Source organism: Pogona vitticeps, chromosome 1, assembly GCF_051106095.1.
Source record: "Pogona vitticeps strain Pit_001003342236 chromosome 1, PviZW2.1, whole genome shotgun sequence".
Lineage (NCBI taxonomy): Eukaryota > Metazoa > Chordata > Lepidosauria > Squamata > Agamidae > Pogona > Pogona vitticeps.
The window spans coordinates 253,062,410-253,088,429 of NC_135783.1; the positions used below are offsets into that span (position 1 = coordinate 253,062,410).

At 40.2% G+C, this 26,020-nt stretch overlaps 1 protein-coding gene across 3 annotated transcripts in view; it reads right to left on the reverse strand.

Annotated features, from left to right (window-relative positions):
* Positions 1-26,020, reverse strand: part of SLC25A22 (solute carrier family 25 member 22) — an 88,027-nt gene that overhangs the window by 19,292 nt on the left and 42,715 nt on the right. For all 3 annotated transcript variants that reach the window (XM_020784136.3, XM_072985617.2, XM_020784137.3), the window contains 4 exons: positions 24,814-24,930; positions 20,674-20,799; positions 19,598-19,653; positions 4,378-4,468 (listed from right to left, as the gene is read on the reverse strand). In XM_020784136.3, coding sequence (XP_020639795.1) covers positions 4,378-4,468; positions 19,598-19,653; positions 20,674-20,799; positions 24,814-24,833 — 293 coding nt within the window. In that variant the 5' untranslated portion in view covers positions 24,834-24,930. The remainder of the gene's footprint in view (positions 1-4,377; positions 4,469-19,597; positions 19,654-20,673; positions 20,800-24,813; positions 24,931-26,020) is intronic.

Below are 26,020 nucleotides of genomic sequence, written 5' to 3' on the forward strand. Positions count from 1 at the left end.
AGCACCTTGGGTGTGTCAGAGCTTTAGTCCTCCATGCTTTGTAAAATTTTAGTCAAAACAATGATGTTATCATAGTGTCAGCTTGCCAGATACTGAGTCACAAGCCTTAGGAGATACCAAGCCTGCAGGGACAATGTAATTTCCCAATATATTTTTTTTCGTGGTGTTCCAGGCCCCTGGGTCTCTACGTCTCTGAAGAAAGGATTGTTTAGGGAAAGGAAAACAACTGAAACAACTATAAATACAGGCAGGACACACACACATACACAAGAATTTATCAATCAACATTGGTACCAATAATGCTTTATGCTGTGCATTACACAGCAACAACAATCATATGGCAGAGCAGCAGCAGACTTCATTTCCAGAAGCCAACAATACAGTCAACATGAATTTTCCTTTGTAGATTCAAATTGGTTTGGTTGGGTCAGCAATTAGAATATTTAAATTATAGAATATAATTAATATATTATTTATTAGAATATAAATATTATATTCTAATATTTATAATATTCAAATGTTATAATATACTTAGAGGCTAAGAGAGTCATTGTCTTTAATATTTTTTTATTTTTAAGAACTTTCCTGTTTTAAAGATATATTCTCTGCCTTTTGCTTTTTTATATTGTTAGGAGATAGATAGATAGATAGATAGATAGATAGATAGATAGACAGATAGACAGACAGACAGACAGACAGACAGACAGACAGACAGACAGACAGACAGATAGATATTTGCATTTTTAGAATTTAACTAAAACATTATTTTTGTATGCTATTGTATTTTTATACCACTGTATTTTGAATTGAATTCTAACTTAAGTATTTCCCTGCAACTTAAGTTTAATTTTCATATATTTTTAAGCATTTGTGCCTGCAGTTTTCCATAAAACTTTTGGATGTTTTCAAACTTTGAAGTATTTTTGTACTTAGGAAACATATAAGTAATGTAGAGAAATAAATCTTGTAGAATTAGAGAAGTTGATATTGCCTGGAAATACTGCAACAATGAAGAAACTTAAACCTTGATACTCCGTCAATTCTGATACAACTGGAAATGGTTGTTTGGTTTCACTCTGGAAGTAACCCTTTCTGGAATAAATGCCAGCTGTCACAAACACAAGCTTCTGATTTTTCCCTAGAGGTCTATAAAGTTCTGTAGGGCTACTGGGGAGATTCTGTTCAGGAGTCAGAATCCCTGACCTGACATCTGCAATACTAATTAAACAGATACATTTCATTCAGGCTGCCATTTCTTGTCTACAGATTTCTTTTTGCCTTTCATTTAGGGGCAGGAGAGAAAAATTATACATTCAACTACTCTTATAATCTGAAAAGGAGACTGCCATTGTTACAAAGTGAGCAATTTCTTTCTGGATGAACTGAGGAATGAACAGACTGTATACAGTATGCTTATCTGACATTGCCTGAAAGGCACAGCTTCCTTTTTGGTTTTGGAAAAACATGTATCGAGTTTTCCCTTTTCAAACACTCCTATGGAAATACCTCAAGGGTATTGTATTTGAAAGATTCAAAGAGCAGATAAAAGATTTTCAAAATTTATTATATTCATATTTATTATAGTCAATGAACACAAAGTTAATTTCAACATTAATATATCTTTTTTATTGCAAAACCCAACAGTGCCCAAAATCTTATTGTGTCGTTATGCTGAGAGAAGGGCAATAGGATAACTTGCAGTGGAAAACTGCCATTAATTAAAGAGTCCCCATTAGGACTCCTGGTCACACATTGACCAGCATGCAGTTGCCCTTCTAGAATTTGTGACAGGGAACAGCCCAATATAACTGCACAATATCATACAATACATTGCCAGCAGGAAAAAGGATGCTAGACTTTACATAGCAAAGGGCAGCCTAAATGTTGACAACACCCATGGTAGCAGTCAAGATGGTCTATAGCAGGGGTCCCCAATAGCCGATCCATGGCCTGGTGCCGGTCTATGGGCTTCCCAGGACTGGGCTGCGGAGACAGATCTCCGCCCCCCCTGCACAGTGGGCATGTCACGCTCGCAGGTAGGCATGCCATGCTTGCGTGCATGCGTGTGAGCCTGACACACCCCTCCGTGAGCATGACATGCCCACCATGAGTGCAGGGGTGCCCCCGTGCATGGAGCCTAGCAGCAGCACTGCACGCAAAAGGAAGCCGAGTTTCAGCCGCATCCTCCTTGCAGCCCCGGCCTGACCAGCTCCCCTCAGCCACCTCCACCTCCCTGCCAGCCTCCTGCTACTGCCCCCCTCCCGGCGCCTGCTGTTGTTGCTCCTTCACTTGCGCCTAGGCGGGCTCTGCGAGAAGGTTCCCCTTTCTTTCCTGCCTCCTTTTGCTGTGGTGGTGGTAGTGGCAGCGGCTGCCGCCTCTTCTCCCTCCCTCTCCCTCTTTCTCTGGCAGGTGCCTGGCACAGAGCCCCCGCTCTTGCTCTTGCTCCCCTCCCCTGCAGCTTCACTTCTTCTCTGATAGCCTTCCCCAGTCCTTTCTAGCTGCCACCACCACCTCTCCTTTCTCGACTCCTGCAGCTTGCTCGAATACCTCCGGGCAAACCCACAAACCCACCCCCCTTTTTTAAAAAGAGGATCTCCACCCCACCCCCCGCCTGCAAGGTGGATAAGTTGCACTAGCAGAGGGGTGTGTCGCACTTGCGTGCATGCGTATGAGCGTGACATGCCCCCCATGAGTGTGACATGCTTACCCAAAAGTGCAGGAGTGCCCCCATGCACGCCCACCCCCCCAACTGGTCCGCAGTTCCAAAAAGTTTGAGGACCGCTGGCCTATAAGATACCCTCTTGTGCTCCTTTCCATTTGCAAAGTGACACCAAGAAAGGGGGAAACTTCCAGGAACTGACTCCTTTTCCCATCAATTAACCACTTCTCAACCAAACACAAAGCAATTGTCATGGCTGGTTTGTTTTTGTTTTTTTGTTTGGTTGGTTGGGTTTTTTTGACAAGTATGCATGCCCTTTGGTATTTAAGACTTGGCAATCTTTTTCCTGCTGGCAATGGGAGCATGATATTGTGCAGCAATATCAGGCCATTTCCTGGTGTTCTGAATCATGGATGCAGAAGCACAATACTTCTCATCCATAAACCGAAAGTTGTTTGAATAGATTTATAGGATAAATAAAATGCAAAAAGACCCTCAGTCCCACTGAAGGCTATGAAAACTGAAAAACATGGCTGTCGCACCTTTGAAAACATAAGAGTGCCACTGCCCTAGCACTGATGGGAAACAGAAGTCTCTTGTAAGTCAGATGGCAGATTAACGGGGGGGGGGGAGGCAGGGGGAATTATCACTCCTTATTTGAGCATAGCTGAATATTGATTTTAGATGAAACACTAGGTATAAAGTCAATAGAAGCCATATTGAACTGAAGTTACCAGAAGGGGCAGTTGACTATTGCAGCAAAAAGTAACAAAGTCCTGTGTCATTTTAATGACTAACTGATTAGCAAAGCTTTCATGCAGCACAGCCCATTATCTAGTGGCTGGTGGACACATTGATCCCTCAGGGGCAAAGACAGTTAAACATTAGAAGGTCTTTTGATCAGGAAACAATACTGGGATTGTCATCCTGGTGGGTGAAGTCCACAATTCCACAGTGAACACAATGACCTGTGGATGACCCGAGGGAGTTTAAAAAAAGAAAGAGGGCGTGATTCAGTCACCCTGGAAATGGAATTCCTATTTGCATAGACAACAGTTACTATCCTGGGATGTAGTTTTCGAAGACATAGATGTGCCAGCATGTCAGATCAAAACAAAACAAAACAAACAAACAAAATAAAGAAGACAAAAACATTGTGGCATCTTAAAGACTAATAGTTATATTTTAACATGAGCTTTTTTGGATAAGTCCACCTCTTCAGACTTCCTGGGATGAAAAGCTCCACATCTGGACTTGGATAAGCAAACTGGGGTGTTGAATGATTTCTTCTTGAAATTACTGCCAAAAGGCTATACATCTGCATCTCAATGTAGTCGCTCATAAACAAAAAAGTGTACAAAAAAACCCCTTTACTTTGTACCGACATGATCAACAACCCTTCCTGGAGTGGAAAGGGAATGTATCTTCTTGCCAATTTAGGGACCATTCAGCACAAAAGGAATGAAAAGATGAAAAACCAGAGTGTCTTCTGGAAACATAAATACCTGCTTCAGAGATGGCAGGTGTCCATAGAGTCCCATTGCTTCCAAGGCAGGCTCAAAAGAATAGCTGGAAGCTGCTCTTGAGCCTATTGCTGAGACAAGGAGTCCAGTATCTACCTATCCCAATGCACAATGGGAATAAGGTCAACCAATCCCAGTACAAATCCCACCTTCCCTGTTGAAGACAGCTATGCACAGACTCCCCACTTTACTCACCCATCTTTGGCAAGATGATGTCGAAAGAAATCATTGGCAGCTAGCTTGATGGCTTTTTCTGGAGTCACTAGGGTTAGATTCACTGCAGCCCCTGAGAGAGACACATAGAGAGGAGGCCATTAAGAACAGTAGGGACTTAACAGGTTTTAAATTGCATACCCACAGCGGCATTCAGCCTTACTAATGACACTGTAGAGTCACGAATGAGAATCAAAGATCAACAAGCTCAAGTCAAGAAAATAATCCAGACACTTTGGTTTGCAAGATTTGTACTTGGCTGTTAGTGACAGGACCTTTTGGAGGTCTCTAATTCACAGGGTTGGCCCTATAACAAAAATAGAGCAATACTCATGCCATCGTGTTGGATGCATTTTCAACCAAACCAACGGAGGTGACTAATGCATTGGTGTCATCTCCCCTACCCACTTGTGGCATAGATGTGACACACAGAGAAGTCCACTAGTACATCAATGAGAATTCAGATGGACCCGGTTAAGATTGAAAAAAAGGTAAATGCAGTCCTGTTCCCGACAGTGATAGTGTGGGGGTGGAAAGATGATGTTAACAGGCGCAGCTAGTCCGGTACAAAGAGCAGGTGCTGGATCAGATGCAGAGGCACATACTGGTCCTTACACTGACGTAGGCAATTTGGAACCCTCCAGAGTCTTGGGACAACGTCTCCCATAATCCCTAACCACTGGTCATTAGTACAGTAGTCCATACCACCTGTATAACTCCAGGCTGCCAATGCCTGAAGTAAAGCACACCCACAAGGTCAGACTGATACACATAATCACGTTACAGCAGCAGGATTTAAGGCCCTACATGTCTTTTCAGAAAGCACATCCCAGCCCTGAATCTTTTTGAAAGCCAGAGCAGGGTAAACAACCTGTTACCCGCCCTCCACAGATTACTTCTCCCATCATCATTCTTTACTACTCGCCAATCTGGAGGAGAGCTCATGGGAACAGGAAACTAACAACATCTGGAGGCTACTGATTTCCCAGCCATAGTTTAACATAGCAATATAAATCCTACTTATCTCATCCTTGCATATGAGGATGAGAAATCACAAATTTTCCTTGTCAACTAAAGCAGGCAAGGTATTTTTGGTGCTATCATTGAGAGTTCTTTTTTAATTAGAACTATTTATACACAAATTATGTAACTTACATCATAGCCAAAATCCTTTTTGCACAGTTACACTAGTGCAATTCTAACAGTATCACTCGTGAAAGTGAATGGCCTCAACTCATAAAATCACAGTATACATATCTAGTGTGCACTGAATCGCAGGGCTCAGTATCCAACAGATAATATCTATGATGGTTTCTGAATCTCGAGCAATTTGCCTCCAAAAGTTCATCATGCCACTGTAACTATGCAAGAGGATTTTGGCCAATTTGTGAAAACAGGACAAAACTATGATGGCCATGCCTTCCTATGTGGACATTTCAAAACAAAACCTATCTGGTTTATGGCACCTTTTTGAACAATCAATCAGCCCTCCTTTGTTTGTGCTGTGTGTCTGCACTTGTGCACTGCTTCTGAAATGAAACAAACACTATCTCTGAGCAAAAACATTTTATTCAAAGTGCAGAAAAAGAGCTCTTGGTCTTGTTCTCATATAGGAGAGATCTCTCATACATGCTGGAAATTACTTGAAGTGTCTTACCAGAACAGGATACCTTAAACAGGTGAGAATAAGGAATTTAACAAGTATTTTTCACATCAGACCTAGATATGTACCATACAGCAAAACCAAGGGCTGTGGTTCAACTGAAGCTTGTATATCAGTCTTTTGTGAAAAGAAAAGAAAAATCCATCACAAAACCAAGGCAGGATGAAGGCTGTGAATACTTCACAAGAGGCATAGCTAACGTGAATTCTCCTCCACCAGCAATGGCCCCCACTTTGATTTATTCAAATTTCAAAACTGATTACATGTGTCTAACGTGCTAAAAGGGTTTGTTCTTCCTTTTATTATACACTTTATGGGGTCACCCAAAGTCCTCAAACAATAATCAGGAGCTCTTCCATCCTGGTTCAGAACTAAGTGCTGGAAAACGTGGATTGAATCACATTTCAGGCATGGACTTGTTACAGAGCCTCAGGCCAGCTAACGCCTGTCACCGTCATCTCTATTCCCTGCCTTCACTGGTGGGAGTAATATGAGTTCACTAAAGTCTGAAGAACTGGATTATAATATGTTGAGAAAACTGCAGTCTTGTATGCCTTCAAACATAGTATCGGCGGGGGGGGGGGGGGGAGTGTGTGCCCTACTGTTTTTACCACTTGCCACTAATTCAATTGGCTTATTCTGTCTCTGTCACTGGATCAGCCCCTTCTTGTTGTTTGTTTGTTTTCCAGTTCCTTTGTTGCTGTTTGTCTTTTCTTCCCCAACCACCTTTCAAGAAGGAAGCACAGAATCTTTCCCTCTGCCATTTTGGAACAGGGTGGGAAAAGCAACTTTCCCCAAAAGCAAAAACAAGAGACAAATACATAGGGGCACCTTAAAGACTAATTGTTATATTTTCATGTGGGCTTTCATGGATCAAGTCCACTTCCTCAGACATTAGAGTGAGACTTTATGACTGCCATATTTATAAATGACCCCATGACTAGGATACAGATAATGGACAAAGTGAGAATAATTTCTTAGTAGCAGAATAGGATATTGTGGGGATCCCTTCTCATTATACCCTTACGGTAACTATGTATGCTAGGATTTAGGAATTGCGTATAGCAAATGTTGTCCATAGTATCGGATTGTGAATCATGACAATCATCAGTTGACAAGATAACAGTAACATAGTTGACACAAGTGGCAGATTGTGGGAATCCATATAGGATTTCACACTTTGTAATGATATCCAGTCTTTTTAAGGTGATTTCTAGCATCTTTCTGTACTTAAAATCTCAGCTGCTTCTCTTTTGCGCATAAACTTCCTGTTTGTCCTATGTGGAGTGCAGAGGGGCATTGCTGGCAAAGGAGGGCGTTAGATCACATTAGCAGAGGAACAAGTAAACAAGCCCCTGATGTTGTGTGTGATTATTGATGCCAGAATAGAGACAGGGACAAAGGTGGCCTTTGGGTTTGTAGCAGGGTTTAATTTTCATCTGTGTGTCAGTGCTGTTAAATTCATTTTATGTCAATAGCTGCTTGAGATTAGGGGGGCTGGTTGTAAGCAAGTACAGGCCGCCCACCAAGGGCCTGGGAGAATGAAATATTTTTGTCAAGGATGAGTTGAAAATCATATATGATGCATGCGAATGGTCTCAGTTGTGGGCTGAAAGTGACAACTAGTGGTGTTTGTATTGTTTTCTCTTCTGGGTCTGTCTTACAGTAGGTTGCTCCTGGGTATTCGCCTTGCCCAATTAATTTGTTCTTTAACAATACTGAATGGATTTTGGGTGAAAAAAAACTACAAAATGAGAAGTAGCTGAGATAAGTTATATATGGACAGAGTTCCCCTTAAAAGGACTGATGATCAATCAAGAGCTCTTAAACCGTTACCAAAATGTGAAATGCTACATGGATTTCCAGTTTACCATTTGTGTCAACTACGCTATTGTTATCTTGCACACTGATAAACTGACATGATCCACAGCCTAATACTCTGTTTTGGTACTAATGAACAACTGCCACTGTGACCATACTTTGTATCACCACCTGATCATGTATAAATGACAGTCGTGGTCTCATTCTTATGTCTGAGAAAGCAGACTCGATTCACAAACATTCACATAAAAATATACAGTTAGTCTCTACAATGCTGCAATCTCTCTTTCTTTCTCTCTCTCTCTCGTCTGAGATGCTTGCATAAACCAACACAGCTACCTCTTTGAAAACTTTCTTCATGCTAAAAACTCTATTTTTGTCCATTTTCCTCTAATTGTAACTACAGGTGGTAACTATAAATAAATTTCACTTTTGTTGTCTTCAGATGACTTTTTACTATAGAAATTAGACTAGGCTAAATCTCTTGTACTTTTGCCTTTCTGCTTTGCACTCTGCTGAGAAAAGAAATAACCAGATTTTCAGTATAAAAACTTTTAAAAACTGCAATATAATCCACAAAAGCTTGCACAGAAACAATCCGTTACGATTAGAGGTCCTACAAGCCTTTTGTTTTTGCCCACTCTACAGGGTTGTTGTAAGGACTGCCGAAATGATGTCATGCAAAGTGCCTCAATAAATATTTCTTTTCCTCAGCAAAAAAACAGGATGTACCCTTAAGCAGCTCAATGGAGGAGCTACGTTTTCTCTGCAGAGCAAGTTAACCTTATTTTGGTCTCAGACCAGTATGTTTTGAATGAAGTCTGGCTTAATGCAGTTCAGTCCTTCCCCTCTGCTTTGCACAGGGCCTCAATTTAAACAGAGTAAGAGCACACACGGCTCTGTCCTGTGGCATGTAAACACCACTTGACAGCGTGCATGGGGAATGTGAGTGCTCTGTTATAAAAAAACATCTAGCAGCAAATCCCTCTGCTGTAGAAAGCACAATGAACTAGCTGTGCATTGCTCTGGATAACAAAAGAAAACACAACATTAGTAACACAAGGGTGACCCCCACCATTGAGGTCTCTAAGAGAAGGGAGCCCAGCATTTGCCAATATAGCCTTTTCTCACCTTTTTTTAAATGATGGCCACTGTGGTCTAAGTACACCATAAAGACATGGTTTACTTAGAATCACAAGGAGACATCAAACCTTGGTCCACTTGACTCTGATAAGACTTTGTTTCTAAATAAGAGATGCAGGGGAAAAAAAGGGGGGGAGAGAGCGAGAGAGAGTTACTTTCCAAAAGTTAATGTAGTGAATGGAAATGAATGGCTTCTGCACTTGTACTCTTTTTCAAAAATGTTTTTTAAAATAGGATATCAGTAAATCACTAGTAGCCATCACTGTCAACAAACTTGTGGGTGAAAGAGAACTTTAAAGGCACACTTCCACTTTGAATTGTAAAGAAAGGGATGTTCTATGAATATCTCCTCTCTCTCTCTTTCTAAACTCTGCTCTTCACAATACTTTGCAAGTCTTTTAAAACCCACTTCCTCCTCCCAACATGTGCAAAAAGGTAAAGAAAAATGAAAGCCAAGAACTGAGAGACATCTGCAGAGAAATAAGGAAAAGAGAATGAGTGAGTAAAGGAGTGCTGGGAAAAGGGGAGGAGGGGAGAAGGCTTGTACAGCTCTATCAATATATCACCTTTGGTAATTAAGAAAAAAAGGACGGGGGGGCTGATTGCTTCAAGAAATAGTAAGGAAAATGAATCAACACAAAATTAAAGAGAAGTCTAGCCTATTATAATGGTTGATATAGAAGGAAATGAATTGATACCGTTCTAAACAATGTAAACACTCCCACCGATATATAAACCACATGACCGCTGGAGAAAAATGTATCAGTATAAGAGAGGGATGAAAAAATTTGGTATAACTGGACTTCTTTTCTTACATGTGATCAGGCCCTAAGATTCATCTATCCTCTTCATGTTAGATATTGGGCAGCAGCAATAGCTGAAAGTGACACTGGTGGAGGAGGCAACGGCAGTGACACTCAAGTTAACTTTTATTAGTACTACACAGAAGGTGACAATGGTAAACCCCTGGTAAACTTCTCTTACCATGAAAACCCTATGATGAAACAGTCCAAAATGAAACAAGAGATAATGCTGGAAAATGAGACTCCTGGGTCAGAAAGCACTCAATCAGCTACTAGAGAACAAAGGACAAATACAAATAGCTCTGTCACCAATGATGCAACTAGATTAAGACCGAAAAGATGTCTAATTGCTGATATGCACAGAAATGAAAGGGAAGTCTGATGCTGCACAACATAGAAAAACTAGAAACCATAAAGCAAAAATGGAACATATAAACATTGTAGTGCTTCATGCCAGTGAACTCACGTGGACTAAAACAGGATATTTTCAGCCAGACAATTGCCAAGTGTTTTATTCTGGATATGACAGAGGCAAAAGAAATAGAGTGGCTCCAGTACTGAAGCAAGATGTAGCACAGGCAGTTAGGGGCTAAAATGCGAAGTGTGACAGATAATGTCAATCAGACTCTGTGAAAAACCTATCAACATAACTATCATTCAAGTATATGTTCCAACTACAGATACTGATGATGAAACTGAAAGCTGTTATGCAACCACCTAGGAGGAAAATTATCACATACCAAAACAAAACATGCTTCTAAACACAGGTGACTTGGACGTAAAAGTGGGCAACAAATAATCAAACACTGCTGGAAAATTTAGCCTGGGGGACAGAAATGAAGCAAGAGAATAACTCATAGAGTTTGGGAAAGCCAACAATCTATTTATTGCAAATACATGCTTCAAACACCCAAACCTATGGCTGTAAGTGTGGACATCACCAGATGATCAACATAAAATTGAAAGACTACTAATTGAAACAACTAGAAAGAAGAGATAAAGAAGCTGTATTTTCTCAGCCAAATCAAGAACAGGAGCAGGTTGTGGTACCGAGCATGAACTATATCTAACATTAGAACAAAGCTGAAAAAGAATATTAGAAGAATTGTAGTGCCAAAATATAAACAACATTTCTGATGAATTTCAAGTCCACATAAGGAATAGACTTGCAATTATTAAACTCCGCTGATTAGAAGACCTATGGAATGAAACCAGATATGTTATTGGAGAAGAATGCAGAAAGACAATTCCTATAGTAAAAAGAGAAGAAGTGACTTGATCACACATAACAGCAACAAGATAAAAATACTGTATGGGAGAATAAACATCAAAGCAAAGAGTAATTTAATCAGTCCCTATTTAAATATTGCTACAAGCATCAAGAATGAAATATTTACAAACATTACAACAAATAACAGAATCAAACTACTTTCCCTTAACAGAAACTTTCCAGGTTCTGTTTCCCTTCCAACCCACTACTATTAGCCTAGATCAGTAATTATAGATAACAGTAAAACTCTCAGCCTAGATTTATCTCCTTTCCCATCTGTGCTGGTTGGGAAAAGTGGAGGAGGGTGAGGGTGTGATGGGGGAGCTGCATCTTCCTTGATTGAGTAGGGTTTGGTGCAGGCAAGGCCATCTCCAAACTGGGCTTTGCAATTAATGAAGCACTCTTTCAGCCCCATGGCTCAGTTGGGGTTTCATGTACATCACAACTGGCACAAACGTAAGTGGACAAAACCAACTCCTGACTGATCTGGCTGGAGACTGAGACCTTTGGGTAGTGTGGGTGGCATAAATGTTAAACAAACAAACAAACAAACAAACAAGGTTCATAGCCCTGCCCCTTATGTCATCTTGCTCATGGAAGGCTATAACGGTACTGGGGGAGGTAGAGAATGAATTCCCCATTTGGTTCTCACAATTGAATTTGAGTTTCACTGATATAATGGCCTGCAGGTCTTCAACTTTAGTTCTCTCTCTGTAAAGCAGAATTGCAGTAACCTAAACTAATCTTAGGATATTCACTTGCAGCTACTGTGACAGTTAAGGTGCTTCAAAAATAATTAGCAGAAGCAGAAGATCAAGCCCTACTGGCATTATGACCTTACTATACTACTTGAGGGCACGCCAGTGGAAGGAAGCAAAGCAACTAAAACCAGTCTATCAGGAAACTGCTCCAAAATGGTAATAGGTATGGAGAATGGTGAGATCACAGCTGGTCCTTCTCACTGTTTTGAAAACACAGAATAGGATAGTCCATTAACTTCCCGCTCAGTAACCCTGAATATGCAATGTAGCAGGCAGTGGGTTAAATCCATGCTCCATCCCCATTCTCTCAACAACATCTGTCTAAAATTGGTACATTCAGTCACCCAGTACAACCCCTTTTAGGATGAAGCAAACCTGATGGCCCACACCACATTATTGATTGATTGATTGATTGATTGATTGATTGATTGATTGATTGATTGATTGATTGATTGATTGATTGATTGATTGATTTGATTTGATTTGATTTGATTTGTATCCCGCCCATCTGGTCTGGTCGACCACTCTGGGAACTACCATACGTGTGCATGTATGAATGTACTTATGTGATCTCATAATCCCAAGAAAGCTTCTGGGTCATTCTTTTTTAATCTCTAATTTTTTAGAGGCAAGAAAAATGTACAAACAACAAAACAAAAAACAAGCTATGATTTCCATCCCAAATCTTTTATCTTTTCAGCAAAATCACTTGATAGAAGGGGGGGGGAGCACACTGCATAATCCTTGTCCTTAGTAACTCACAATGGATGCAAATCATCAAATAAATTAAAATGGGCTCCTATGACTCAGAGCTCAGAAAAGTTTCTTTTTTGGATTACAGCTCCCAGTATCTACTAGCTGACATGGCCAAAGAGCCACAGTGCAGGGGATTCTGGGAGCTATTGTCCAAAAAGTAACATATCCAAGTTCTGCCTCTAACATTTTACTTTCCATCATGTGATTCTTGCCATATAGTGTGGGTTGGTGCACTGATGCTAGATATTGTCTACTATCCAACAGCTCAGATTTAGAATAGCTCATAAATAAGGGTACATAGGCTTCAAATGCCAATAAGAAAAGGAGGCAGAACAAACCATCTGTATAAAATGTCCCTTTATAAAAATTTACTGCCCCATAAATTTCTGACAAATTGGCTATATAATAAAGAGCAACTACAGGGCTGATTTGTTACCCTGCTAAGTGCTTTCTCCCTAGTCCTTTGTGTTTAACAAAACAATTTCCTCATTCAAAATTGTTTTACTACAAAACTTGTTCTGTAAAATCTTGGCACACAAAGTAATACTAGGAATACATCTATCACTGATCAAAGATCAATATTAGGAAAAGTTTACTCGTCATAAGTGTGTATGTACAACCAACGAGTACAAATACCAGATGACAGTTGTGTCAGTATACTGCATGGGACCAAACAGTGGTTTTCCACCAGATGAAAGAAAGCAATGCCACTGCTAATCATCAAAGCATAACTGCAGGATACAGCAAACAGAACCATCTTACCATGCAACATAAAGGCATACATATTTCTGTTCCTAGAGAAACTGGCCTAAATAGCTTCTGCCATATTTCGTGCTTCATTTTCTGGAACCAACATGACAAAAACAGCTTATGTCAAACTCCTAAAGCACTGCCAGAATTTTAAGGAATATGTGCTGGCTTTCACGTCTCTTGGGATGAACATAGCCTATTTAGAAAGAGGGGACATTAACTGCTTGAATGCAGTGTCCCATAGCTGCCATTTTGCTATTTTTTCATCCTAAATTGTGATTACCAATACAGTACCTTAATGGAAAGGTGAGATCGCCAGAAATGCTTTTAAGCCAATGGTCAGACATCCATGATATTATGGGAGGGACAAGAGAAAGAATCTGTCAAGCACCAACTCTAATAACCTGGATGAGATTCAATACCTACCAAGTGCCATTTGATAGGTACGGGGGCCTAGGTTCAAAAATTCCATTACTGACATATTAATACAACATAACCTCACCCAAAGTTTTATACCAGAGGTACTTCTGTGTAATCAAGTTGTACTCTCTCAAGTTATCATAATGCAGCAATATTATCTAGCTATGGAGTAGAAAGCATCTGCACATGAACTATGGATATATCCTCAGACTACTTTCAAGTCAGGGAAAAGCAAAGAAAAACAGAGGAGGATATATTTTGTGCCATGATACTAAGGAGCATCAGTGCAAAGTCAAAACCTCAGCTCTTTTCTTGCTTCCAGATATTCTACCATACCCTACATGTCTGCCAAATTTCTGTTCCTTCTCTATCATTTTCCATTTCCACGCATTCTCAATTTTCACAAGATCCCTGGTTTTGTTACATTAAAAAATTATCATGATCAGGCAGTGAAACATCTTTCCAACCCAAAAAATTCTTGTCACAAAAGTAAGAGAATAGGTATGTCTGTATGCTTTAACATGTATGTATCTACTTGCAAAGTGCAAAGAAGCCCCATGTTAAGCCAATGCAAACTTTGCTGCAAACAGAATCAGCCGTGGTTGCTATGGGTTTTTTCGGGATGTTTGGCCGTGTTCTGGAGGTTTTTTTTCCTAACGTTTCACCAGTCTTTGTAGCCAGCATCTTCAGAGGACAGGAGCCAGAACTCTGTCTGTGTTCTGGTGTAGTGTGTGGTATGTGGTATGTGTGGGACTGGAGAAATATTAGAAAGAAAAACCTCCAGAACATGGTCAAACAGCCAGAAAAAACCACAACCACCATTGGAGCCCAGCCAGGAAAAAGTCTGAGAACACAGAATCAGCCATACTTCACACTGCAGGATTATGGAGTTTTGTAGAACAACAATGACATTATATAAATAATCATGCACCTGTCCCTTCAGCACTGCCTGGGGGCTGTATTGCAATGGATGCAGGAAAATGGGCTGAGGCTGAACCCAGACAAGACGGAGGTTCTTAGGGTGGCTGCCCCCACTGTTGGCGGGTTGGGTGACTCCCTCTCGTTTGGGGTGTGTGTGACCCTTACCACAAAGAGTGGGGTCCGCAGCCTGGGGATCCATCCTTTTCCCATCTTTGGTGGATAGCCCGGCTGTGACCCTATCTTGATGTGGGGGCGCTCACTACCTTGGTTCATGCGCTCGTAATCTCGAGATTAGACCACAGTAATGTGCTCTACGTGGGGCTACCTTTGAGGGTGACGCGGAAACTCCAAGTGGTGCAGAATGCGGCGGCCAGACTCCTTAGCGGAGTGAGAAAACACCATCACATTTCTCCTATTCTGGCCGCATTGCATTGGCTGCCCATTCGGTTCCGCGTTGACTTCAAAGTTCTGATGCTTACGTTTAAAGCCCTAAATGGTTTAGGGCCTTTGTACTTGGCGGAACGCTTACTCCCACCCAGTTCTATCCGTGTCACTCGAGCAAGTCAGGAGGTGAGGCTAAGGAGCCTGACGCCAAGGGAGGCCTGGAAGGAAAAAACAAGAAACCGGGCCTTCTCGGCGGTGGCTCCTCATCTCTGGAACAACTTACCTCCGGAGATTCACATGGTTCCCTCGCTGGGCATTTTAAAAAATCAACTGAAAACATGGATGTGTAAGCAGGCCTTCCCCCCTCCACTTAATTCCTAATTCTCTTCCCCCTCCTTTTTTAATATGATTTTTCGTTTTTGTCATCTTGTACAAATTTTCTTAATTGTGTAAATTAATTAATTAATTGTGATATATATCTGTTTTATATTCATGATGTAAGCCGCCTAGAGTGGTCACAATGACCAGATAGGCGAGGTATAAATTAATTAATTAATTAATTAATTAAATAAATAAATAAATAAATAAATAAATAAATAAATAATTAAATAAAGTATCCTTCTGTTCCTAGAAGTAAGAAGAGTTTGCACATAACACTGTAAGCCCAGAGATTGTGTGTATTCTTAGTTAAGAAAAAAAGTCTCCCTGCCTTGTGTGGTCTCTGTGGCTGCAATTCTGTATTCTGCCAGCTTGGCAAAGGCTTGGCATTGGCTCACTCACAATGCAAATGGAGGCCTGAATAGGGCTCAAGTTGAAGGGATGGTTCATGCTCTTACTGTTCAACCGCTAATCTGATTAATGAGCCAGCTACTATTTCATCAGCCAACCAGGAACTGCACTGGGATGAAGAAGCAGCTGCCAATGGAATAGAGCTTTTCCTGAATTACAAGAAACCTTTTAGATTTCTTATGTATTTTTACATTGTCACTCTCAAATTGGCCTTCTCAGCCACACTAGATGCTGTCCAAAGTCCTCCATACAGAGCACAATACCATAGTCTCTCAAGACTGAAGGGTGCCTAATCTAAAAAAAGAGGGAACAGAAGTCAACAATGAGTTTGTCACCCAGTAACATCTAGACTCACTTTCTGCTTTACTGTGGATTTGCGAAGGGTGAAGAAGACCAGATGCTACCATAAAATAAAGTATTGTGCTGGATTAAATCAGTGGCCTATCTAGTCTATCATTCTATTCCCACGCAGGCATGAATGGAAGGGGACATGCAGGATGTGAGGGTAGTTACACTCATTTTACTTTGTGTAGGCTATTTACATCACTGTCTTGAGAATCCTCTTAGAATGCCAATTGAAATCCAGTCTCTACTCCATGCAATTCTGCTTGTCTCCCCTTCTAATTGTTAAGGAACTGAGATAATAGCTTGACCCAAGTAGCTTACAAGATGTTCCAACTTCTACAAATAGTTCCTGGTTCCTGGGAAATGCAGCACAAAACCTGCACCATACTGGTCACTTGGGAGCAGGAAGCCTCCATGATCACTGGATCAGAATCTGGATTTGTGTAATCAAGTAATTAAAAGGTTCTCTACAGAAAATTTCATCTGGACTGTCCAACTGATAGATCATGATGTGCTTTACCAATACTTCTAAGAAACTGATAGGTAAAGGTAAAGGTTCCCTTTGACAATTTGTCCAGTCGTGTCCGAATCTAGGGGGTGGTGCTCTTCCCTGTTTCCAACCCATAGAGCTAGCATTTGTCCAAAGACAATCTTCTGTGGTCACGTGGCCAGCGCGACTAGACATGGAACGCTGTTACCTTCCGACCGTGGTGGTACCTATTTATCTACTCACATTTTGCATGCTTTCGAATTGCTAGGTTGATGGGAGCTGGGACAAGATACAGGGGCTCACTCCGTTGCGTGGATTCAACCTTACAACTGCAGGTCTTCTGACCTTGCAGCACAGAGGCTTCTGCCATTTAACCTGCAGCGCCACCACATCCCTCAAGAAACTGATAAATAGTTGTAAACTCTTGCAGCTCATTTGTAGGCACACCCTTCTGGTTACATGAAAAATGTCAAGGTTTACAGCTGTTTGAAATCAAAACTTTGTGTCTTTTGATCTCTGACTATCTGTAGAAAAATGCAAGTCTGCCAAGAGAAACAAGATATACTGTATAAGGATAAACCAAAGGGCAAATCAGGTAATTTGACACATGCTTCCCTTCAAGATACTAAGGTTTTCCTTCCTTTTTGCCTCTAACAGAGCCTTTCAGCTTTTTGCAGTTGCATGACCTGCAGAAATTGAGTGGATGAAGATTCTATCAGTCAAAATCTAGAAGGGTTGCTTTCCCCAACTACAGCTTCCAAAGGCCATTCTGGAAGACCTACAGCTGAAACAAACAACGTTCTCAATTCTGCTCCTAGCATGCAGGTACAAGTCCTGGAAAGAGCTTCACCCACTGGATGTCGGCTTTTCTTGTAGCTCTTAAAGACACAGGAGACCTACCATGAAAAATGAAACAGCAAGGTTGACAGCAAGACAACCTCTGGAGAGTACTATTTCAATAAATTACCAATCATATGCACTTTTCACATCAGAGCCTGCCTGGATAGAAACATACAAAAGTGCAATGTAACAAATACAGTTCCCAACAAAATTGTTTAAATCTGATGTGTGTGCACTGAGGTACCTTACAGGTCTGAGTCTCTGTCACTTTCTACTTAGCACTAGAATTAAAATTCCAAGCAGAAACATTTTCCATAAAAAGAAATTCCAAATCAGATTGACCAATAATGTTATTCTGAATATTAGTGCTCTAAGTAATTGAAACTAACCACTTTTCCATTGTAAAGTTTATTGCACACAGTCTCTTGTTAGGGAAATATTTGCTTTTGAAGGGAATGCCCTTTCCTATCCAGATCTCCTTGGAAGCTAAATATAGTTATAAAGGTTTCTTCTTTCAAGGCTTAGCCTATTATTTAGAGGGACAAGATGCAGCGATATCTCCAGTCAAATGATAGAGAAAGGAAAAGGTCCATAACCCTCAAAGACCACTACATGACAGATCTCCATGTGCAACAATTCTTTTACTGAAGCAAAACAACCCCAACAATAGATAAGCACCTCTTAAAATAATCTAGAATAAGTCTAGAATAAGTCTAGAACTCTGACCTAATGCTTTGGAGTGGGGAGGAATTACTAGAGATAAGATGTGAGAAAAGATGAGAGATGCTATAGATGGTTCTAGTTATTCCACCTTTGCCTGCCTGTTTCTATTTCAACAGTCCTATAACCATAGCTATTTCCCAGATAGATAGCCTTTTATCATTTGTTGTTGTGTAGATGTTTAGTCATTTATTTGTGTCCGACTCTTCTGTGACCCCAAGGACCAGAGCACGCCAGGCCCTCCTGTCTTCCGCTGCCTCCCGGATTTTCATCAAATTCATGGTGGTAGCTTCAGTGACACTGTCCAACCATCTCATCCTCTGTCGTCCCCTTCTCCTCTTGCCTTTTATCATATTTATCCATTAAAATAATACCTAATTGACTAAACATATAAGTTTTAACAACCAATTTAGTATAGCTATGCACAAACTCTGAGCTGGTGGATTAGGGAGTTTGATTCCCCACTGTGCTTCCAGGGAGAGCAGCCAGCCTGTGTGGCCATGGGCAAGCCGCACAATCCCAGGATGCCCCCATTAGGAAGGAATGGTAAACTACCTTTGAGTACTCTCTGCCTAGAAAACTTTGGAAAGGGTCACCATAAGCCAGAATTGACTTGATGATGATGATAATGATGCACTAAGTTCAATCAATCTAAAAGTTTACCTCATTCTTACAGCTTTGGTTCCCTCTACATCAAAACTCAGAAAGGGTCTCTACCAAGGTCCTCTCTAAAGTGTGCACCTGCACACGTGCACAAAACTCCACCTCTGTTGCACAGGGCACCTTCTCCTCCACATACCCACAGCAATAGTTTTCAGCCCCATTGGTTTTGTTCACAACAGAACCGGGGGGGGGGGGGAGTTGTGCACAAGCGAGGGTGAAGTCCTGCATGTGAGGAGCTGAGCCTCGCCCAGCAGGGCTGAAAATTAGAGGGAACGTTGGTCTCTACCATCTCATCTTCTTTGTACTTACAGAAAAAGCTAATTTGACAAATTATCTTACATTTTTCTCATGACCACTGCAAGAAACATAGCTGAATTCCATTTCACATATAATCTGTCCACTGACCTTTAGTTCACATTTGCTGAATCAAACCATTAAAAAAGATCCCTGGCATTACTTTTAACAATTACCTGATAAGCAGAAACTCAGCAGGTAGTGCTGTTTTGATAACAGAGTTTCTCTTCTAAGGAAAGCTTTCTCTGTGGGATTTTTAATTGCCATGCAACTGACCAAAGGCACAGCACATTACCTAGATCTAAAGATCTAATCCAGGTGCAACTCTTCCTCCTTTGTAAAGTCTCATACACACAGCTCCACACTAACCTCTGTACATGCCAAAATATCCCTCCGACCGGATTGTTTTAATGAGGCAGTCAGACCTGTTGAAAAGACAGAGGGAGAGAAAGAGAATGATCAGAATATCAGCAGCTACTAAAACATCCTCCTTAAGGACAATTTTAGTAGTTTTAGCTTCCTGAAGCCAGGACATAACTCTTCAAGAGGAATTTGGCAGGATGGTGGTGGTGGCACAAAAAACACTACACTATAAATTGTACCACAAGCCATTGCAAAGAATGCTTAATGGCTTAAACAGCAGCCCTTCTTCCTGCCCTAGTCACCTTGCACTAGATTAGAAAACCAGCCAATTCATACATTTCACCAGTCCTCATTACAAAGGCAGTCAGAAATCAGATACTATTTTATTTTATGCTCATGAAAGAACTTCTCTAAGCTTTTTAAATAGTTTCTATTTGGAAGCCAGGGTATTATATAAGCCTTTTTAAAAAGAAAGCCCAGGTGCTGCAAAGAATAACACCATTTGTCTCCAGAGAAACATTATAAGATGTTTCACAAGAAACATCAGCATCCCCCTTGGGAATCACCCTTAGCTAGGTAAAAATAAGCCATAAGCAAACTGCTTTCCTGAGCTGTACGTTTGTTTGGCATTGTACATTTTGGGCCCTACGTTCTTTGCATGTGCCACATTAAAACTAGACATGCTTTTAATATGTGACTTAATCTGTTAGGAATCATGAAGTATGGAAAGTCTTGTTATGAGGGGTGAAGTGTTTCAGTTGTTAAAATCCCTACACTGTACACATAAGGTTCAGCTCTAAGCCATTTATACATCAGACTGGACCAGCTGTATGTTCTCCTCTTCTGGCTTAGATCATATAGTTGCAGCTACAAAATATCAATGACACACACTCATCAAATGTCAGATTTTGTAGGTGGAGAATTGCAAAAATCTACTTTGGAGCTATTTTGAGGACCAGCATGAGAAATGCTACAAGGCAGTCCACTCAAAAGTGCTGTGCAAATGACAAAAAAACAAATAAAAACAAACCCCAAAGGCCCTGCTATTATACAATTTGTTTTTATGACCATGGAATACTCACATGCTGGTGTACATTCGCTGGCCATTCTGCTGGTTTTGCAGGCGAGTTTTTGCCAGATCAATAGGAAACACACAAGTGACCCCAATTAGCCCAGCTATCCCTCCATTGATCAGCTTTGCAGGTAAACTTAAGAGGGGAAAAAAACAAAATAGAGGCATAATGTTAATACAATGTCAACATTCAAAAGCAGAAATAAATACAGTCATACCAAACAACAATGTGGATGAGACAGACAAATACTTAAAACAGTCTTATGGCAATTCAAAGACTGATTTATTGTGACATATGCCCTCATGAACTAGCATGCATGCACACATTCATTCATTCATTCCTTTACTCATTCATTCATTCATTCATTCATTCATTCATTCATTCATTCATTCATTCATTCATTCATTCATTCATTCATTCATTCATTTGTCACCTTTCTCTCCATACGAGACTCAAAATTATTTATAGTCAACTAGAATTTTATTTATTTTATTTATTTGTTTTATCTATATGCAACCATTCCCCCCCCCAAATAAGGGGACACAAAATCAGAGAACAATTGCTACTAAAATATTGAACACACTTAAAAACACAATTAAATAGGTAACAATATTTTAAAAACATTAAAAGCATTTTTAAAACCTATAAAAACCTGGCAAACCTAGCTTTTCAGGGCAGTGCATATCCCCCTCTAGTAGAAGTAATGACCTGGATTCCCAAAATGTGTATCATTTAAAACATAACACAGTTCTGTTGCAACACCCTAAACCTGACCAAACTCCTGGGATGTGTTCTTCCCACTTTTTAAAGTGGCCTTCGGTCACCTGTTTCCTCAGTGTGACTTGACTGGTCATAGTCACTATTTTATATATGACTGATTATTTCCCTAATTTTTCAGGAACTTCTCAGGTGTGACGTGAAGAATAATTAGGTCTGTCCTTCTACAAACCTAGATTCTCACCTTTATTTTCATAAGATTTAAGGGCCTTCCATTAAGACAATGGAGAATAAGGCTCAGGACTCAATTTCACAAGCATTTACAAAGACTTGAGTAGTTCAGTAGGAGTTGCACCCAAGTATACATGCATATGACTCCAGTCCTAAAATCTACCAAAGAACTCCATGTTCACAGAAAAAATATTCATGAAAATTTTGGGAATCACAGAATTGTAATGAAACTCAAATCCCGTGGCACTTATTCAGCAGTCTCTGCTCTATACATCACTACTGAGCTCATAAAGAGATCGTCAAAATCAGAAAGCCCATCTCTGAAACGTATGAAGAAGGAAAACTCACAAAACCCCACTGATTGCGGTATCCAGTCTTGAATATTATGTTCTGTGTCGTGCCTGGCACAGAGCCTTCATCAAAATATTTACCAGAGAATAAATATAAGGGGTGGGTGGGGGGAAGTGAGGAGAAACAAGCCTGAAGCCTTGGTCAGTTGGCTAAAGAACTCTGAGGATTTTTAAAATATGTCAGGGATTTGACAGTTGGTGAGGGAGGCGGTGCTCTGGACCAAAGAAGCAGGGCAGGCAAACAAAAGCAACCAAAATATAGTTCAAAGAGAAAGCTTTACAAAAATCAAGCTTGGAAATGTGGTAGATTGCAAAAATATCCCAGAGCCAAATTGATGATTGAAACCCCATTCTTTATCTCGGCTCTCATGAAAGTGACACAGAAATTATCACTAGCAAACTGGTTTAGGAAACTAATCTCTCACTCTCTCTATCTCCTAAACACATACAGAGGTATATACAATATGATTATGGATGAAATCCTCTGGTTTAGGATAGTAAGTCACACCTAGAGTAGCCCACTATATCAGTGGGGATTTCATGAATCAACTCCTTCATAAGTTTCACAGATTCAGTGGGCCTACTCTAGTTGTGACTTGTTTTGCTATCTGGCTGCATCAACCCAAAGCCACAAATTAAACTAAACACAAACTGAAAACAAAGCAAGAGACAGTTCCCCTTTAAATTGCCCAGTTCTTAAGTCAATGGCAGAAATCGTTCAAGACACCAATTACGTAATTGGTATTGTACACTTAACCAGTTCTCTGAAATTTCTTCCTGTTTTCGTAGTGTGAGTTTTTTTTAAAATCCCTGTAGTCATAAGGAGACCCAGTAATGGGAGCAATTTCTACCCAAAATCTAAAAGCAACAAAATCACCAACCCCCTGTCATAACAGAACATCTACTGTCTCATCAAAAATTTCTCTACAAAACATGCTCATGAAAGAAAATGAATCTGGGAAGTCTCATGAAAGAGAAGGGGGTCAACCTGGTCACAAGCAGAGCTGAAACTTCATAAAAGTTTTTATCATGGGGGGTGAGGGGGAAAGCAAACAGAGAATGCTGCCCAGGTTCTCTTGAATGATTAACTAATGCTTGCTCTCCAGAACATTTCAGATTCATACTAGAACAACTTACCTGAGCATTTTATGCTAACTGTGGCAAAATACTCTGTGTCTGTTAAGCTAAACATTCAAGAATGTCTTTGATTTCATTCTGAAGATTTTAGAAAGATTTCACAATGGACTCCTTTTTTCCATCACAGATTATTAGGGTAACATAAATAAAATAATTACAATTATGCCCTTATATCTCATGGTTAATTATTTACTGGACACCAGAGACAAAACTAAGCACCAAATATTACAGTTTATGTGGACAACTATGGTGACATTGATAGATAGGGGGCAAGGATGGTAACAACATGAAGAAGAGTAATAATATATTTGGGACAGAAATTTCAGTTTGATACAGTGGGGTCTTGACTTGAGAACTTAATCCGTATTGGAAGGCGGTTCTCAAGTCAAAAATTTCTCAGGTCAAATCTGCATTTCCCATAGGAATGCATTGAAAACCATTTGATCCGTATCTGCTCTTTTCCGTCCATAGAAAATAATGGGAAGCTGCTATTCCGCCTTCGACCACTGGAGGGGGATATTTTGTTTCTTTTTTTCTTAGGTCAAGAAAGGTTCAGGGAAGGCAGGGAAAATACAGTCCAGGCAGTACCAGGCAGTCTGAAGACTGTCTCCCAATCCACTCTCTAAACGCTGGGAGGAGTGAGGAAGCAGACAGGCACCCTTTTCACTGGCCAACAGTTAACTGAAAGTTCACATTTTGCACTTTCCCTGCCTCCCACGTGGGTTTTTTTCAGTTCTTAACTCAAATCTAAGTACTTAAGTCAAGTCAATATTTTCCTATGAGAGCGGTTCTTAAGTCAAAATGTTCTTAACTCGAGCCATTCTTAAGTCAAGACCCCACTGTATTTTGCACCAAAAATACATGTGTGAACTACCAGAAAAACATGATTTGTATGTAACATAGATATGTTTAAGAAAACCTGATTTATTTTTAATAATAACCTTGGCTGAAAGAATCTGTAACTGTGGCATTAATCCAAACACCTTTTTATTCCTTCATTGGCAAAGGTATGTATATATATACTAAGAGCCTGTCCCATCGATTCTCCTGACCAAAACTCACTCAACTCTTTCCTGTCCTGTACAGTATTATTTCTCTTCTTCCCATTTCTATTACAGTGGGGTCTTGACCTGAGAACTTAATCCGTATTGGAAGGCGGTTCTCAAGTCAAAAAGTCTGTAAGTCAAGTCTCCATTGACCTACAGTGCATTGAAAACCCATTAATCCCGTAACAGGCCGTTTTTGTTCCATTTTGGTTTTTTTCTGGTCTGTAAGTCAAATCTCAGTCTGCAAGTCAAACCTAAATTTTGCGGCCAGAGAAGTCTGTAACTCAAAAAGTCTGTAAGTCAAGCCGTCTGTAAGTCAAGGGTCCACTGTACTGAATTTTGCCTGTTGTAGGCATAATGTACTTTGGATAAACACAGCTTCTTTCACTTTAAGACAGCAAAAGTATATATTTCAGCTTTATTGCTCAAAAATTCCCTTGTCCTTCCTAGCATGCATGGAGGCCATTTAGCTATGCTTTGAGGAGCTACCCGCAATTCCTGGCCCTACAAACCCCAAGATAATAATCCAATATCTAACAATGGGACAAGAAACAGGGTACTTTAAGGTGAGTGGGAGACATAATAGATGAAGCAAACACACGTGACAACATAGAAATAATTAGATTTGGAGACAACATCTGAGAGAGAAGCCCAGAAGAACTTTTCACCTGATCTGTTTATCCGCCATTTAATTCAGATTTGATCTTGTAGAAACTAGATTTCTTCTTCCCAGATATTCTTCCAGTTTTTAAAATCTTCAGTTATTTATTCCCAACAAGTGGTTTCTAGAAAGAGACAAAAAAATCCCACCAACATTATTATTTCTAATCACTGTTATAAGCTCTTTGTAAACGGGGGGAGTGCTTACAGGCTTCTGTTAGGCACCTATAGGTATACGCAGGTTTAGATTCATCAAAGGATAGAACATCAAAGGGTGAGAAAGTAAAAATAAAGTGATATCAGGTATTCAAAACTTCAAAAGTGCAATCTTTAAAATTATAACTGCTGACTAAGAAAATCCACTCCTATATTTAATTTTAAAACACATTAAAATTCTAGCGCTTATGAAATTTTGTACATACTGAGAGTATAGTTGCTTCTTGTGCATCTGGCAGACTGAGCCCTGCAATAATCTCCCCCATCCCATGAACAGGCCACACCACTCATGTTCACTCAGAACAGGTTAGTGTCAGGAAAGAAGGGCACCTGGTTTAACATTTGTTATAAACTAACAACAAAGGCTGAAGGAACCACAGTAACTGAAACCAACACACTGTGACTGGTACAACCATATGTTTCAATCCTTCAGATTCCACTCTTGAACCATACGCTCTTTTTGCAATTTCTATAAAAGGCACAAGGGAGTTCTTTCTGTTTCCACTAACAATCTAAAATAGTGTAGAAACATCAATGTGAAACAGAGTTGTGAAATGTTTGCAAAACTGGGAGAAGTTACAAGACTTGGGAGGAGGTGGAACATTTAATTTCAGAGGTTGGGAGTCCAGTTCCACACTTCTGCATCTCGAAACTGCCAGCCTATGTGGCCTTGAGCAAGTTCCGCAGTCCCAGAGCACCCCCAGAAGAAATGAGTAGTAAACCACTTCTGAGTATTCTCTACCTAGAAAAGTCTAGAAAGGGACACCATAAGAATCAAGTTGTCGGCACACAACAACAACAACAACATATGGAGCTGGGGCAAAGAACTATGGCAAAAAAGATGTTATCAACTCTGTTACGCAACATAGCATGATTTCATCTAGAAGCATTGTGCCCCAGTCATTATTACACTGATCATGGAAAGAGACTAAGCATAAATTGTTATTATAAAAAACTATGGAGAAAATATCCAGCTCTGAATATATTTAATTTATTTTT